The sequence below is a fragment of the Hippopotamus amphibius genome, chromosome 4 (assembly GCF_030028045.1).
Source record: "Hippopotamus amphibius kiboko isolate mHipAmp2 chromosome 4, mHipAmp2.hap2, whole genome shotgun sequence".
In the NCBI taxonomy this organism is placed as follows: domain Eukaryota; kingdom Metazoa; phylum Chordata; class Mammalia; order Artiodactyla; family Hippopotamidae; genus Hippopotamus; species Hippopotamus amphibius.
Window position 1 is genome coordinate 18,431,978 of NC_080189.1, and position 17,245 is coordinate 18,449,222.

The following is a 17,245-nucleotide window of genomic DNA, read 5'->3' on the forward strand; positions in this document are numbered from 1 at the left end:
GTGGAGCGGCTTGGCCCGTGTGCCACAACTACTGAGCCTGCGCTTTAGAGCCCGTGAGCCACAACTGTTGAGCCCATGTGCTGCAACTACTGAAGCCCACGTGCCTAGAGCCCGTGCTCCACAACAAGAGAAGCAAGAGAAGCCACGGCAATGAGGAGCCTGCGCACCACAACAAAGAGTAGCCCCCACTCACCGCAACTAAAAAGAAAGCCCATGCACAGCAAAAAAAAAAAAAAAGACCCAACACAGCCAATAAAATAAATAATTTATAAAGTTTACTGGTTTTAAAACTTGCTTCACTAATTTTCTTTCTCAAAGAATCAAACTAGTTTAAAAAAAATAACATTAAATTGCTATTTAATAACCTCTTCATTATATACTCAGTGCTATTGGATCTTAACTAAAATATAAAATAAAATTCTCATCTTCTCTCTTTAGAAATGTACTACTTACACCAGTTTTATATCTCTGGGCTGAGACATTAGAACTTCATCCAAAAACCAGATCAGACATCTATATTTTACTATAAATAAATGTTCTCAACCTGGGCGGTACTGCCACTCCAGAAGGCAAGAAGAAATATGTGGGGGCATTTTGAGTCGTCACAACTAGACAGTGGCAGGAGGCCTGGGATGCTAAGAGTCCTGCAATTTGAGGGACAGCTGCACATAAAATGAAGATCTGTCCCACCCAAAATGCCAGAAGAGTCCCTGTTTCAAAACACTGGAAGACAATAATATTCTTCAACTAGCTAGAGCGGTGATTACCAGCATAGAATACAAAGGGACAAATGTCTATAAAGAGAAAGAAAAATAGCAGATTCCCCAATTATAGCTATTCAGTGAACAGAAAGAGAACTCTTATAAATTGGACTAAAAGAGGAAAACATCTAAAAACGCTCTACAGTGTATCAAATGAAGTGACACAAATGTGGGTCACCAAAAACCCACAGAAGTAGACAACTCACAACAGTGGAATCAGAATTGCAGAGGCTCACTGAGCACAAAGGCAACTGAGGAAGGGTGAAACGAAGGACGCAAAAAACGAACAGAAGTTGCACTTACAAACCTAATAATCACTTTACTGTGCCTGGAGTAGCAACAGTCTCATCAGGCCAACATACTATAATATGGAGTATAATCACATACTATAGTATACGTAGTATCACTGGGAATGGTATTATTGTCAAACACAAATCACAGCCCAGCACATCATATACAAATATACTTACTTTCAGAATTTTTCCACATACAAGGATAAGATGTACTCAGGAAACACCAAAAAATAACAAGAACAACAACAAAATCAGTTACCTGGTCATGTGTGAAATCTCCAACCAATTTTATCTGAATATTGGAATTGCAAGAGATACAGCAGAGGATCTTGGCACTTTCAAAAGCCAATTCTGGATTAGTATTGCCGTGATATAAATATCTTTAAAACAAGAGAACATTTGAGGAACAATGTGATGAAATTTTTGCTTCTCACTATTCTCAGTATAGAACATTTAGAATCAGGGGTTCTCCTACCCACACAGCACTTTTGGGTAAATTAGACAAATGTTTCCCCTTCTGACTAGATGTAATCTGTTATGGGTTGAATCATGTTTTCCCAAAACTCATATGCTGATAGCCAAACCCAGAATGACCTTATTTGGAAATAGTCTTTGAAGATATAATTAACCAAATTAAGATGAGGCCACCAAGGAGAACCCTAATCCAATGACAGATATCCTTATAGAACAGGGAAATGTGGACACAGGCACACACACAGGGAGGAGGCCATGTAAAGCTGAAGGCAGAGATTGGGATGATGCTTCTACAACTCATGGAACACCAAGCATCGCCAGCAAACGGCCAGAAGCTCAGATACATACAATGAAAAGTTTGCTCCCCAGCCCTATCCTCCAAACATCCAATTTCCCAAGAAGAGACAAACAATATTATGTCATTTTATACTTAGAAATTTTTAGGACATAAAATAAGTTAGAAAGAAGAAAAAAATTATAAGGTTCAGAGTAATTAAAATCAGAGAAGCAAAAGAAGACAACAATAAAATGAGACAAAAAAAAATTTTTTAAGTGATGTATTAGGGATCTGACCCGATGTGGAAATCTAAGCTAGAATGCCATCTGATTGATTTCATCATTTCTCTACCTACAAATGGAACTTACCTGGCAATGTTCACCACGTTATCAGCCTTCTTAGTTCTGGGATTGATTCCCTGCAACAGCTGTTCTAAAGGACAGACTATTAGAGCCAGCTGACTCTCTCTTAGAAGATCCATAAAAAGGTTTTCCTTTTGCAGAGTAAGATTGAGAAGCGCAAGGCAATGCTGCACTGCTTTCTCCAGGTGTTTTTTCCCTACAGAGCAAAAGCAAAGTTAGAAAGTTCTATGTGAGTCTGAGAAACTCATAATCAATTCTCAGGAAAACATGATAAAGGACAAGTTTCAGATTCAAAAAAACCTCAAGTTTTCAAAACTTCAGCAGGAACTTCACAAAACTGCTCACCCAGACAAGTCATGGTAACTTTCGTGACTCAGATTACTTTAATGCAGTGGCTTCTCGGTAATTTTTCCTATATCCTTTCCCTAATTACTTAGAGCAATGGTGCTCAGATGGGAGTAAGCTTGGCCCCAGAGGACACCTGGCAATACCTGGAGACACTCTTGGTTGTCACCACGAGGGATATGCTGCAGGCATCCAGTGGGTAGAGGCCCACAACACACAGGACAGCCTCCACATTAAAGAATTATTCTGCCAAAAGTAGGAATGGGTCTGAGGCAGAGAAACTGATTTAGAATAATATATAACCAATGTGGAAAACTTGGAAAATAAAGAAGCAGAAAATACAAACAAGGTTCACCTATAATCCCACCATTCAAATTTAAAATACACATGCTCTGGAGCCAAACTGCTTAGATCCAAATCATAGCCCTGACCCTGGAGAAAGGTATGAAACCTTTTTATGCATCAATTTCCTTACCCATTAAATGGAAATAATATCATCTACCACATAGGGCTTTTGTACAGGTTAAATGTATTAATACATGCAATGTGCTTTTAAAATTGTCAAGTACATAGTAAGCACTGAATCAATGATAATAACTAGTAATAATAGTAAGTGAAATTTATTGAACACTCTGTACCACACACTATAGAAAGGACTTTTACAAATACTGTGAAGAACACAAAACAAAAAGTACTTTAAAGTTAGACATATTAAAGATGTTACAGTGATAAGAAATAGTCATGATTACCTACCAAAGACCCTGCAATAAGACAGTTATGAGAGTCTCTGTACTTTAGTCTGCTTTCACTTTTAATACACTTTCATTGTATGACTCACTAAAACAACACTGCAGATACAGAGAATCTTACAATGAAAACGAAGTTCAGAGGTCATCTACTTCAAACCTTCATTTTACAAAAGACAAAAATTGCAAAGCTATTTTCAAGATATGAAGACATTCAGGCACATACCAGGGAAAGGAGCATAGGTATCAAGCTGCTTAACACCTTCCTCCAGTAAACTAAGAGCAAGCTCCAACATTGGCGACTCATTCAGAAGATGATACATCAGACTAAATCCTGGTGGCTTATAGGCTATGATTTCTTCTCCTAAACAGAACATAACATAGTCCAAGAGATGGTGAATTAGTATTTTTGTCACACTCTCGATTTCTATGAAATATCTGAGACAAATTAAATGGTATCTAAACAGATGAAGGCAAGTTTCAATTTAGAGACAGTGACACAAACTATACGCAGTGGTAAGTTCCAAAAGAGCCGATCTGCACACAGCAGTTAGTTCCGTGTTAACTCATTAAAGAATCTGTAAGGCAATGTTTTTACCCTTCCATTCAGTGAAATTTTACTTTCTCTTGCTCAGAACAATCAAAATGACTAAAACAATGTAACAAAAACATAAAATTACAATTTAACTTATAACCAGAAACAATTTATAGATTATGTATAACAATTTATAAATTATAAATAGGTTTATAAGTAGCTGACACCCTGTTTGAAAATAACAGAATTAAATTACCTTGTAGTTCCACAAACTGGTCTACAAAATCTTCAAGTTGAGGTTCGTAATCTCTGAGCAATTTATAAAACACCTCCAAAACAACCTCAGCGACTTCCCACTATAGAAAGACATAAATATTTCAATAACAATAACAGTTCAAGGTGATAGCCTTGCTAAGTTTTCATTCCTCCCACTTTTCTCCAGAAAATGAGTGAAGTCCCTTTTCCACTTTATTTATGCTAAGCAATATAGAAATCTCAATTCATTTTGCTTTGTTTTGCTAAAGGACAATGGATTGGCTAAAATTTCAAGGTAAAACATTTATAAAATATTAATCTAAAAGAAACATTTCTACAGCAGATATCTGGGCTTTGTTAACAAATCTAAAGCACTCAGTAGCTGGCCACAGTCAATTTATAATTAAACATCATCAGATTTGAATACTTCTCCAAAGTGTCAAACATTTCACAGTTTCTCTAAGAATCTGAGCTGGACAGGATCTAATAAATCATCTCATTTAATCAACTCTTATTTTGCAGGTGAAGCAAGTGAAGCTCAGAGCAGTGAATTATTTCCCCAAGACCATAAAGCTTGGCAGCAAACATGCTGGAGGTCCAGCCCTGCACTTTTAATTCCCAGATGAGTGTTCATGGCTCTAGCCAAACTTAAGAATCACTAGTAGGCTTCCCTGAATGACCTCATCATCATCTCTTTGTTTAAAATGTTTTTAAAAGCCAATTAACAACAAGGAAAAATATTTATGCCAAAGGGAAAATATATATAACTGCACGGACAGTAAAATTAAACTCTGTTGAAACAAATCCATTGCACAGAAATTTAATAAGGCTGAGTTTAGTAACTGTAGATGGTGGTTTTTAAAATTATTACTTTAGTCATTATTTCCACTGCACATAATTTTATCAAGGCTGATTGTGAGAACTGGAACGACAATCACTTTTTAATTTTTTTTAAAATATTTACTTATCTCTATTTTCCAAAGTTTTCAAAATCATTTATTTAAATAAAAAATGCTTATCACCACATAGTAATGGATTTTAGGATTAATAAATATGTACAATGCCTAAGTCTGTTTATAGTTATTTATCTCAATCCAAAGCACTGTTTTTATGAGAAGCTAGTGTTCTAAAATACAATGACGTAAGTTAAACTTTAAGAAGACTTTCTAGTGAAATAAATTCACAAAATTGAGGGAAAATTTCTTAGGGTAATATGTTGGGAAATCAATGGTGGCCAAGAAGAGAGCAGTGCTATAAATACAGAAATGCATGGGTGAAAAAGAATAAACACGGAAAGAAAGTGGCTGACTAAAGCTCCTCCTAGGTCATAATGACCTTTTTAAGAAAAGGCAAATAAGATATTTAAAAGAAATGCCAAAAAGTATCAGAACATTTCGTTGAAGAGACTGCAATTATCAGCATCCATTATCCATCTGAAATGACTTTTATTAACAAGGCATGGTTGCTGTTATTGTTTTTATCCAATAAGAAAACAAATGTTAATAAGGTAATTCTAGGGCTTCAATAAAGTGTATACCTCTCTCAGCGTTTCTTTTTACCACACGAGAAGCAAAACTTATAAAGCAACTGACAAAAAATAAACTTCAGTTATTTGGGACTAAATATTAGAAACAAACTATGTCCAATGATATGGTAGTGAAAAATAAACTATGCTAGATATAAGTAATGATTATGCAGTCATTAAAAAAGACTGTTTTCAAAGAATCTTTAATAGCATGAAAAAAATCCTCACAATACTATGTTTTGTGGCCAAAAAGGGATACAAGCTAAGGTAGCTATCTCAGTTTAAGTAGATATGCATAGGAAAAAGAATAAAAGTAGTTATCCTTCCTTTGGCAACAGGATTATGGATGACATACTTTCTTCATATATTTTCTATATTTTCCTAATTTCCCAAATTAGCATGAACTAAATTATTTTTATAATCATTAATACAACAAATAAACCCAACAGGTTCAAAAGCAACAAACTATAAAAATAAAGCAGAAATGTCCCTACAAGATATATCCAAGGATATTCTGTGAACCAATTAACAGTATTTTAGACTAAAGTGAATTACATCAGAACCTGGAAGGGTCTCTTACATAGCTTAGCGGTTATGAGCTTGGATCTGGAATCAGAGTCCTAGGTTCAAATCCTGGTCCTGGACCTTAGGCAAGTTCCTTAACTTTGCTAAGCCTCCATCTGTAAAATGGGAATATTAATAGTACCTGCCTCACAGTAATATTAGAATTACATAAGATGATATATACAATAAACTCAGTTGTGAGTGTATTGCAACCAGAGCAAATATGTATATAAATGTCAGTGCTTCTCTATCCACGGCAAACATACCTAATGAATCACAATATGCCGTCCCACTAAGCCAAGACTCTACAACCCAGAAGTGTTACTAATCAATAGAAACTGGTGTGCAAGTTTAAACTTATTTCAATCCCTAACCAAAATCATCCCTATAAAGGATTGTGTGTTTCCAACTGTCAAAGGTGTAACATTTTTGGTTCAATTTTGGTCAAAATTTCTTCAATTAAGGATCTAAATGACTATGACTTCATATTAATTAAATTACTGACCACTAAAAAGTCAGTGCTTTGGTTTTAATGCCTCAGTTTATTTTTTAATACATATAAACCAATCAGACCATGGATATGTCAATATAAAACTATGAACTTTACTAACTTTCAAAAGCTAAAATGAACTTATAGCATCTTGCACCTCTAATAAAAGAAAAAGCAGCAATAAGTGAATAAGGAGACAAAAGTTTTTCTCTGAACATAACCTTTTCAGCTGCTCTCCGGTAAGCTCTTGTACGGAATCGGAGAAACACAGAATCTCTAAGAAACTGCAAATAAGGGTCAAAGCCAGGGGGCCGCAGTCCAGCACCCAAATTAGAAGGAAAGGAGCTCTCCACCAGGGTACTAATTAGCTGGCAAAAGGCACGAGTTAATGGGTATTCTTCACACCGGGATTCTATTTCATTTAGTTCCACCTTCCAAAGAAAAAGAATAGATATTCAGTAACATGAAACCATCAGCCGTAAAGTGCAAAGCATTTTTCAGACATTAACTCATTAATATTGGTATAATATCACATCCAAAGACCCACACAGACATTATAATTTTTTTATTTAGAGGTAAAGACACAAAAATTAAAAATAGAAATCTTAAATGTTTCTTTAAAAAAGAGGAAGGGAGCATAGAGAGAAGAAAAGAAACTAAAACAAGTAAATTCTCACTTCAGGGTTGACCCAAGTAGCCTAATTAAATTGAGTTCAAACCAAACTTTCAGTTTGGATGGCTGCCATCCAATATACTTTTCCAACTCTGAAACTGAAAGTATTTTGATTTCTTTCATAAAAAATTTAATCTCCATTTCAACACTGAAAACTCTCATGAAAATACACTAAATTTGAAAATTACGGAAACTTAATAGGGTAAGAATATTTTTTCTTAGTCATTTTATCATGTGAATGTATGAATATAGCATTTAAAACCAAAAGGAAAACTTTACCTCAATACCAATAGCTTGCCTCTGGCTTGGAACTCTTATGGTCTGCAGTATCTTAAAACAATAAGAATTAGATGTTGGGAGCATTCCTCATTTATCAGTGAAAAGCAGCAGCTTTGCAATAATATAATAGTCATATACAACACCCACTACATCCATACATCTTACAATGTCAATCGGAAATGACAACTGAGAAGTCTCTGATGAACTTCCATTAGCAATTGTGTCCAGGTCCAGGGAGAACTTCAATTACCTGGGCTTCAGAAAACTGGTAATTTCTACATGCACACGTGTGTTTTCAGCAAATTTCCTCTCAGATATTCCAGGAATGAACATTAAAAGAATTTATGGGATGAACTCTCACCAGTATTCATGACACTGGTCTTTTTACAACCAGTCCTACTGTTGGCACCAGAAAAACCAAGAGGTAAATTTGTTAAGAACAGGTTTCTTATGTGGGCAGAAGTTTTGGGTTAAGAAGTTCTGTCCTGACCTTGCTGGAGGCGTAAACAGTCTATGGTATAATTAATTACACTTAATGCCATGTTACTTAATTTCTTGCAAGTTAAGAATACACTATCAAGTGTAACCCTTTAAAAAAAGTCTTACTTTAGAAATGTCTAAACCCAATCACACTTCATCTTAGGTATATAGAAGCACTAAGCACTTAGGACAATCATAAGTACTGACACGCTCATGAATGAAAAAATAAAGCATCAATACTAAACTAAAAGCAGCCCAGCCTCCCAGCACACACCAACTCCCTTAATTTTTGTTTTTATAAAGTATCATTAACATCTTCAGGACACATATGTTATGAAACAACTGGAATCCTGCTTCAAAACAGTAGCTTCTAACAATTTGTCAGAATCCCAGGCTCCCTTATGTGGTACTATTTCTAAGACAAACATATTCCACCTAACCATTTTCCTAGAGAAATCTCTATGGAACACATGCTTATTTTCCTTTTTCACTTTACCACATATAGAATAACTCTATCTTTACATAAAAATTCCAATAGAGCTTATATCTAAAGAAATAAGATTTGATAGAGACACTTCACTTGTCTGCTGTAAAACAGGAAGGGCATAGAAGGAAGCAGCAAAAAAATAGGCATCCCCTACATTTAATGCGTACAGATGATTTCTGAAGGCTTATATCAGCCTAGTATCAAAGACAGAGTTAAGGAATTCTCTCCATTTATTAATCTTACAAACACTGAAAAACAGAAGTCTTAAGAGAAGAACCAGTCTCCAGTAACCCAGTGAAGCTGTCAACTGATCCAAGAGAAAAACCCAAGCCTGTAAGTTTCTGATGTTATGCTTAGTACCAAAAACATAACTTTCTATTTGGGAAGTTCATGGTATACTATACGTTTCAACTGGATGCACTTGTTTGTACAATAGTATCAAATCTCACTTCCAAACTGTAATAATATAAATAAAAGAGCTCATAATACTACCTGAGTGTATTCCAATGACTGCCAGAGGGAAGCAGCAATTTCAGGAGATCTTCCAAACGCTGCAAGTGTCTTCAGTAGTTCGGCCTTTAGTACAGGAGGGATACTGCATTGCAGGAGTCCCAGAATCACCACCACGGGGGTCCACTGAGGATGTTCACAGAGTGCCAAACGGGCATTTTCACTCTGAGTACGAACACAAAAGGAACAAGAGAGGCTTTCCATTTCAGAAGCTAAGAAAAACGACCAGTACTCATCTAAATTGCTAACACTTAGACTGAGTATTCACATGCTTAACACATACTAAAACAAAGATAAGCCTACAGCAAATGCTTAAACTCTACCAGTAGATCAAATAGATCACTAGCTCAGCCAGTGTAAAAAATGGAGGAAAAATAGCCTCTGTAGAATTACTTTTACAGCTCTAAGAATGGAAATTAATACATACAAACAGACAAAGTCTTCCAGGGTCATGTAAATCTCACATAGGCATTTTACATCTTTTCTGGAACAATGTAATATATGAATGAATAAAATACCTTGTCCTTTTCTGAGAATAAAATGGAAATACACACACACACACACAGTAACAAGTATCACTCCATTTTAATTCAACAAGAAATAACTACAAACTTTGTATGTTTTGACCTTTAATAATATTTAGCATTATAGGAAAAACCAGTTAAGTTAGAAGAAACTATTCCTATCCTTCAGAGAAAATGTGAGACTAAGGAACTTAGCTTTGCTCTAGTGAACAACAGAAACAACTAGAAGAGCAAATGGGACCTAATTAAACTTAAAACCTTTTGCACAGCAAAGGAAACGATCGACAAAATGAGACTACCTACTGAATGGGAGAAAATATTTGTAAATGATATGACCCGATAAGGGGTTAATATCCAAAATATATAAACAGCTCACACAAACAACACGATTAAAAAATGGGTAGAATTCCTGAAAAGACATTTCTCCAAAAATGACATGTAGATGGCCAACAGGCACATGAAAAGATGCTCAACATCACTAATCATCAAGGAAACACAAATCAAAATCACAATGAGATATCACCTCACACCTGTCATAATGACTATCATCAAAAAGAACACAAAGGCGACGATATGGAGAAACGAAAACCCTCCTACACTGTTGGTAGAATTGTAAATTGTGCAGCCACCATGGAAAACAGTATGGAGGTTTCTCAAAAAACTAAAAATAGAACTACCATATGACCCAGCAATTCCACTCCTGGGTATATACCTGAAAAAAACAAAAACACTAATTCAAAAAGGTACAAGCATCCCAATGTTCACAGCAGCATTATTTACAATTGCCAAAATACAGAAAAAACATAACAGTCCATCAACCGATAAATGGATTAAGAAGATGTGAGATATACACATACACAAACGCACACACACACGATGAGAGAGAAAAAAGATTCAGTAAATAAATTTTCTTTTTAATTAAAAATACTCTGTGTGTGTGTGTGTATACACAAGAACCTATATATCCACACCTACACTAGGAAACCCTCTAGAAGGATGTATATCCAAAAACTCATTCTAATTTGCCCTTCTGATTATTTTCTTTCAGGCTTAGGCTATTATTATACAAGGTTATGGCAGTAAGCAGGGGCGATCAGAACTATATCCTCTACAGGTGAAGAAACAAAGAACTTAAGAACAGAATAGCATAAAATACTAACCACAAAAAACAAAACAAAACAAAACAAAAACAGAATGCCAAATATATATGCTAAATTTATCACTCATAAACTTTAAGCATTATAAGAAAACCTGGGAGCTCTTTAAAATGCCACTGTTTTTAGAATACAAATAAAATTACATTCTCACATGCTGTGGGTGTATTACCTACCCAAGTAATGATGGTAGATGTGAGCTGTAAAAAAGCAATCAATCCATCTTGCTCCTTCTGGGTGATGCCACGTGAAGGAAGGTGACGGTACTGGACACTATCTGCACTCGGAAGATCCTTCCGCAAGTGTTCGTGGTAAAGCATCAAGGAGTGAAAGAAGTGTTCCCAGGAAACAGGACTGCCGCCTGCTCCCTGAATATTTTCAACTGTAAAGAAACACAGCACAGAATTTCTTTTCAAAAATGTCTAAGCGTTTGCTTGGATATGGAGGAAGAAAATAAGTTTAAAATAATAAACTTTGTTTGCCTTTGTCCTGGATAAACTGCGTGTTGAAAATCAGTTAGAAACCCTCTGTAAACTAAACTCTGGATTAATTCTTCCCTGGGACTAAAACTGGGTGGTGCCCACATAAAGGCAAAGGTAAATCACTTTGGATGTCGGCTGTCTACTTCAAATCCAGGACAGTACTATGTTGTCATGTAACTGTACAGGTCTGCTTTTTCCATGAGTAATTCCCAATGTTGAGCTTAAATTAAACTCCCAAAGAGAGAGAGAACTACAATCTAGATTTGCAAATTAAAGTACTCTATTACATACCAAGCACTGAGAGCAAAAGCCTAGCAGATAAGACACAGAAGCCTTGACAGAATAGTCAAAATACAGGTTTTGGAGCCAGGCAGATCTCAGTTCCAGTCATGGCTTCCCTGCAACTTGTGACCTTTGCTAAACCTGTTTCCTCACATGTAAAAACGAAAGTAATAATATCTACCCAACAGAGATGTTTAATAAATATTTCTTTCTCTTTCCTTTTGCACTATTTTTGGTGTAACTAGACTCAAGTCTGAAAATTAAATGAGGAAACTGGAAGAGGGTTGAGAGAAAAACTGTAAGAACAGAAATTTAGAAAATAAGGGCTTAAGATAAACTAAAGAAATCAAACTTATGTGGTAAGGGTGTACATTTTGCTCTGAGCACCAGATGTGTTCTCGAAAATGTACATTAATTCTCATTTCTTAAAGTGAACTGTACTTTATAAAGCAAATGGTAAAACTCTCCAATCTGTGAGACCATAATCAAAGCATCACCATAGATAAAGCCAGCAGTGTGCTTCTCTCTGTTATAAATATAACCTATACGCCCAGTAGAACATAGCATATATAACCAATATGCTTTAACAGATAGAAAGATACTGAATGTCACAACAAACTTAGACAACATCTAGATTTTTCTTACCATGACTGCTACCATTGACTTTGAGCAGGCTAAAACAGTAGTGGGCACACTGAGGCCCATTGGCCAATCCCTGGAGCATTTTCAAATAAGGAATATAAATAGTTGGAGGCAACAGATCACCCATTTGCCTAACAAACTTTGACAAGACAACCTGAAATAGGGAAAAACCAACAGTTTACATAAAGCATATCTTAACTTTAAGCCAACATGGACTAGCTAATAAAGACTACATATGAACTAAAATGAACTAAGTACTCTCATTCAACTCCCCCTCCAAAACAATAATCTGGTATTCTATTCATGAAAAATTGCATTTTCAAGTTTGTCATTAGCAATTTAATGCAATTATAGAATATCTTTGTGAACATAAAGTACATTTTTAAAAACATCTTAATGTCACAAAACATAAGACTAATCACATTCTAAATATGTAAAGCAATTGAAGAAATTTACTCATCTAAAATTAACCAGCAAATTCAAAGGTACACTTAGAACTCAAAGTCCCAGTCAAATTTAGTATGAAGATCTAGGAAACTGAAAGAATTTTTGATAGTAACCTAAATATATTCTGTTTGTGTTCTGGCCAATACATGTTTCTACACTCCTGTTTCCTAAGTCCACTGCTTAGGTTTCTCTTTTCTCTTGCTTATGCCTTAAATCTATTATCAACAACTAAACATATTCAGACTAATTAGCTGAAACTCAGAACCACAAATGTTACAGATTCCTGGAAATTATTATTATTATATCTGTTAGGTATAACAATGATTTTATGATTATACAGAAAAATATCCTTATTTTTAAGAGACATTAACTTAACCAAGGTCATGCTGCCTGTAATTTACTTTAAAATAACCCAACAAAATAAAAACAGTAGAAATAACAAGAGTAGACGTGAATGGCAAGATGCTAAATTAAGATGTTGGGGAATTCCCTGGTGGTCCAGTGGTTAGGACTCTGTGCTCTCACTGCCGAGGACCTAGTTTCAATCCCTGATTCGGGAACTAAGGGCCCACAAGTCTCGAGGCAAAAAAAAAAGTAAAGAAATTCTTCTGGGGAAATTTCCTGGCAGTCCAGTGGTTAGGACTCCGCCTTTCCACTGCAGGGGGCACAGGTTAGATCCCTGGGAACTAAGATCCTACATGCTGCAATGTGGTCAATAAACAAACAAGAAAACAAATAAATAAATAAATTGAAAGGGGCATTTGCTGTATAGCTAAATAGATAAATAAATAAAAATTAACATGTTGGGTGTTCATTATTATTCTCTATTCCATATATTTGAAAATCTTCATAACAGAAATTTCTTTTTTAATACTTAAAAAGTTTTAATTGATCCTTTTCCAAAACATTTTTTTAAATGGGGAAAAAAATAGAACACTAAATGTAAGAAATACAGCTAAAAAAAGGGGGAGTCCTGATCTTAGACTCTAGCATAAATGAAAATTATATGGCACCAAAGCATCTAGAATAGAAAATCCCAAAAAGATGAAGACAGATATGGCAATCCATCTGATTTGCTGCTGCATCTTTTAGTTACTACAGGATAGAAAATGGACTTTTTCCTACATTATCTACTGACTTGTAGGCATTCTGTCATTAATTACAACTTCTAAGCCTTTTTCCTTTAGTATTTGTACCTCTCCTATCTTCCTCAACTTGCTAAGAATGATGTATATTCATGTCATGCCTAGAGGACAGAATAAGCTAATGAATACTAATTAAATCCAAACAAGTGACTCATAAAGAAACTAGACACTTTTCTGTGTCTAACGATTGAATGCATAGCTAGTATCTAGTAAAAGACTGACTATATAAACTCCAAAATGATGAGATCAACTTTAGAGTTTCAATTTCCTTAAGTAAAAGGAAAAAAGTATAAATGTCTAAAGGTTACATTGGTATTCATTTGCATGAACAGCAAAAACTTCAGGAAATACCATTTTTCATGTTTTTAAGATTTCCAGTTACCATCGCAGAGTACAAAAGCAAAAGAACTAGGAGCTCACCTGGCGTTGAGGGGGTCGCTGATGAGCCACCCCAAGGTAAGAACCCAGGATAGTGGAAGTCTGAAGAGGCTCTGAGGGACACCAATATTCCAGCGCAAGCTCCAGATTAAAAGGATTTTTTTTATAGAGCTCACCAATCTGCAAAGAGTAAGCAAAGACTGTGGGAAAATGTCTATGACTCAGAAATTACATTTAAATAAAAATTTACATTGTTATTGAAGAACTCACTTGTATATTTAAGATATTAAAGCTGAAATTTTACAAAGTTAGGGAAAAAAATCACAGAGAGAAGAAATGATAATCCATCCAGCATAACAACTCACCAAGAGCATTAAGTGTTCCAGATCCCTTCTAAGCGAAACGGGGGGGTCGCTGCCCATCTGCATGCTCATGTGAATCATTCGAGCATCTTCATCTGCCCGATTCCTCAACTGCTTCACCTATTAAATTTATTACATACAGTTTATATGTAAATTTATTACATGGGTTAATAATAATGAAATCAGAAAATCAGGCAACTGTCTAAAAGTGATTACGTAAAAGAAAAACATTGTTTAAATATCTATTCCACTTTGGTAATGTAAATAAATATGCTAGGAATTGTACTGCAATATTATTAACCATAGTTTATGATATCGCAAAATTTCAATGTATTTTCCACTAGTTAAACTACAGTGTTTTTCTTTTTTTTCTTTTATAAATTTATTTATCTATTTATTTATTTTACTGGCTGTGTTGGGTCTTTTTTGCTGTGTGGGGGCTTTCTTTTAGTTGCGGTGAGTAGGGGCTACTCTTCATTGTGGTGCGCTGGCTCCTCGTTGTCGTGGCTTCTCTTGTTGCAGAGTATGGGCTCTAGGTGCATGGGCTTCAGTAGCTGCAGCACATGGGCTCAATAGTTGTGGCTCACGGGCTCTAAAGCGCAGGCTTAATAGTTGTGGCGCACGGGCTTAGTTGCTCCACGGCATGTGGGATCTTCCTGGAACAGGGATCGAACCCGTGTCCCCTGCATTGGCAGGCGGATTCTTAACCACTGTGCCACCTAGGAAGCCCTAACTACAGTGTTTTTCAACTACTGACATTTTGGGCATGACACTTCTTCACTAGATTGGATGCTTCTGAACATTATAGGACATTTAGCATCCCTGGTATCACCTACAAACTATCAGTACCACCACGACAGTCAATGTAAGGGGCAAAACTAGCACCCCAAATATTTGCTAATTAAATAATGTACTTGTAAATAACCCACCAATTAAAGAAGTCTCAAGGAAAATTAGAGAATACATTAAATTGAATAAAAACGAAAATAAAACATCAAAATTTGTGTGACCCAGTTAAAGCAATAATTACAGATAAATTTATAACATTAAATGCCTGTATTAGAAAAAAAAAGGGTTTCAAATCAATAATCTAAGCTTCTGCCTTAAAAAGAAAAAAAAAAAGCTGAAATGATAAGGGCAAATTAAAACCCAGGCAGAGGGACTTCCCTGGCAGTCCAGCGGTTAAGACTCCACGCTTACACTGCAAGCGGCACGGGTTTGATCCCTAGTTGGGCAGCCAAGAAACAACAACAACAAATCCAAACAGAGAGGAAGCAAATAATAAAAGTAGAAATCAATGACAGTGAAAGAAAATATAAGAAAATCAACGAAGTCAAAAGCTGGCTCACTGGAGAGATCAATAAGATTGATAAACCTCTAGCTGGGTTAATTAAGAAAAAAGGGAGGAGACACAAATTACCAATATTAGGGATGAATGAAGAAACATCACTACAGATCATATAAACATAAAAAGTACAATATTAGGAATGACTTTATGCCAATCAATTTGATAAATGGAATGAAATGGACAAATCCACTGACAGACACAAACCATCAAAGCTCATTTAAGGAGAAACAGATAACCTAAATAGTACTACATCTATTAACAAAATTCTAGTGTCCCAAAACCGTGTGAAAAAATTCACTGTTCATGCTATCGAAGCCATATATGATTCTGTTTATTCAAACTCCTTTCAGCCTTCATCTTTCCGGATAACCATTATCTTTCCATAGTAAAAGTCCCTTCTGAACTAATAATTAGGAAAAAGTTAAAGCCTTAACCCTTTCTAAGGCTTCATTTCCACAAAATTCTATGACGTTAATCTATTATGTCCTTCAAGGCTGACGAGGTTTCAAGTTATCTATTAAACACTCCTTGACTATTTTAGTCCTGAGTGAGCTATACTTAGCCTAAGAAATCCACTGTAATTTACTGCCTACACCTGTCACTTACTTACTGTTACTACCTATATTTTTCTGTGTATATCTTATTTCTCCAGCTAGGCTATACATTCCTTGCTGGCAGGGAATTGTTCTCCTACTTATTTGTCTTCTTCACAATTCCTAGCATAGTTACCTGCAACACAGGAGAAACTCAATGAACACTTAATTCATTACATCATGAATAAGCACTGAACTCCTCGTTTTCTACCATTCTAGGTACTTTTTCCACTTGCCTTACGTTTTTCAGGAAGTATGGTATCAGAACTGCACATCAGTATTACAAATGTAGACCCTTCAGGTGCTTTTTTTTAATGCACACACACACTAAAAGGCAGTTTTATAGGACTTTACTCCCTCCTTTACTTCCTACCACCACTTTGATGGCTTCCTTGGCACAAAATGGCACTCAGAACGTATGCCTTGTAAGAACCATCTAAAATGGCTCTACGAATCCATTTTTGGATCAAAGTTATAGCTCGTGCACTTTATTTAAATGTAACGTCACTAGAAGTGGGCAAGGCCCCTGGGCCTTGTTATCTATTAAAGAAAAAACAAAACAAAACAACAAAAACAAGGAAGGAAGGAAGGAAGGAAGGAAGGAAGGAAGGAAGGAAGGAAGGAAGGAAGGAAGGAAGAAAAAAGTAACCTTTGTATTAGTTTCTTAAATCCATTACTTTACCTGTATCCACGTGGAAGTTCATTTAATCACTATAATTAAGAATCTAAACAATTATCTATTAAACTGGAGATTCTCCACTATGCCTCTTCCAAATCATGTATAAAAGGCATTAAATAAGGCAACCTTAGCATTGATTCCTCAAGGTAGCAC

The 17,245-nt window shown here is 35.5% G+C and overlaps 1 protein-coding gene across 2 annotated transcripts in view; it reads right to left on the reverse strand.

The window, feature by feature from the left end:
- Nucleotides 1–17,245, reverse strand: part of NUP205 (nucleoporin 205) — a 76,670-nt gene that overhangs the window by 42,488 nt on the left and 16,937 nt on the right. For both annotated transcript variants that reach the window (XR_009053252.1, XM_057732358.1), the window contains exons 9-19: nt 14,476–14,592; nt 14,153–14,290; nt 12,144–12,294; nt 10,911–11,116; nt 9,039–9,221; nt 7,580–7,630; nt 6,849–7,058; nt 4,050–4,149; nt 3,485–3,622; nt 2,174–2,363; nt 1,314–1,434 (exon numbers count right to left, since the gene is read on the reverse strand). Coding sequence is in view for 1 of the 2 variants with exons in the window: in XM_057732358.1 (XP_057588341.1) it covers nt 1,314–1,434; nt 2,174–2,363; nt 3,485–3,622; nt 4,050–4,149; nt 6,849–7,058; nt 7,580–7,630; nt 9,039–9,221; nt 10,911–11,116; nt 12,144–12,294; nt 14,153–14,290; nt 14,476–14,592 (1,605 nt within the window). In the remaining variant the exon portion in view is untranslated. The remainder of the gene's footprint in view (nt 1–1,313; nt 1,435–2,173; nt 2,364–3,484; nt 3,623–4,049; nt 4,150–6,848; nt 7,059–7,579; nt 7,631–9,038; nt 9,222–10,910; nt 11,117–12,143; nt 12,295–14,152; nt 14,291–14,475; nt 14,593–17,245) is intronic.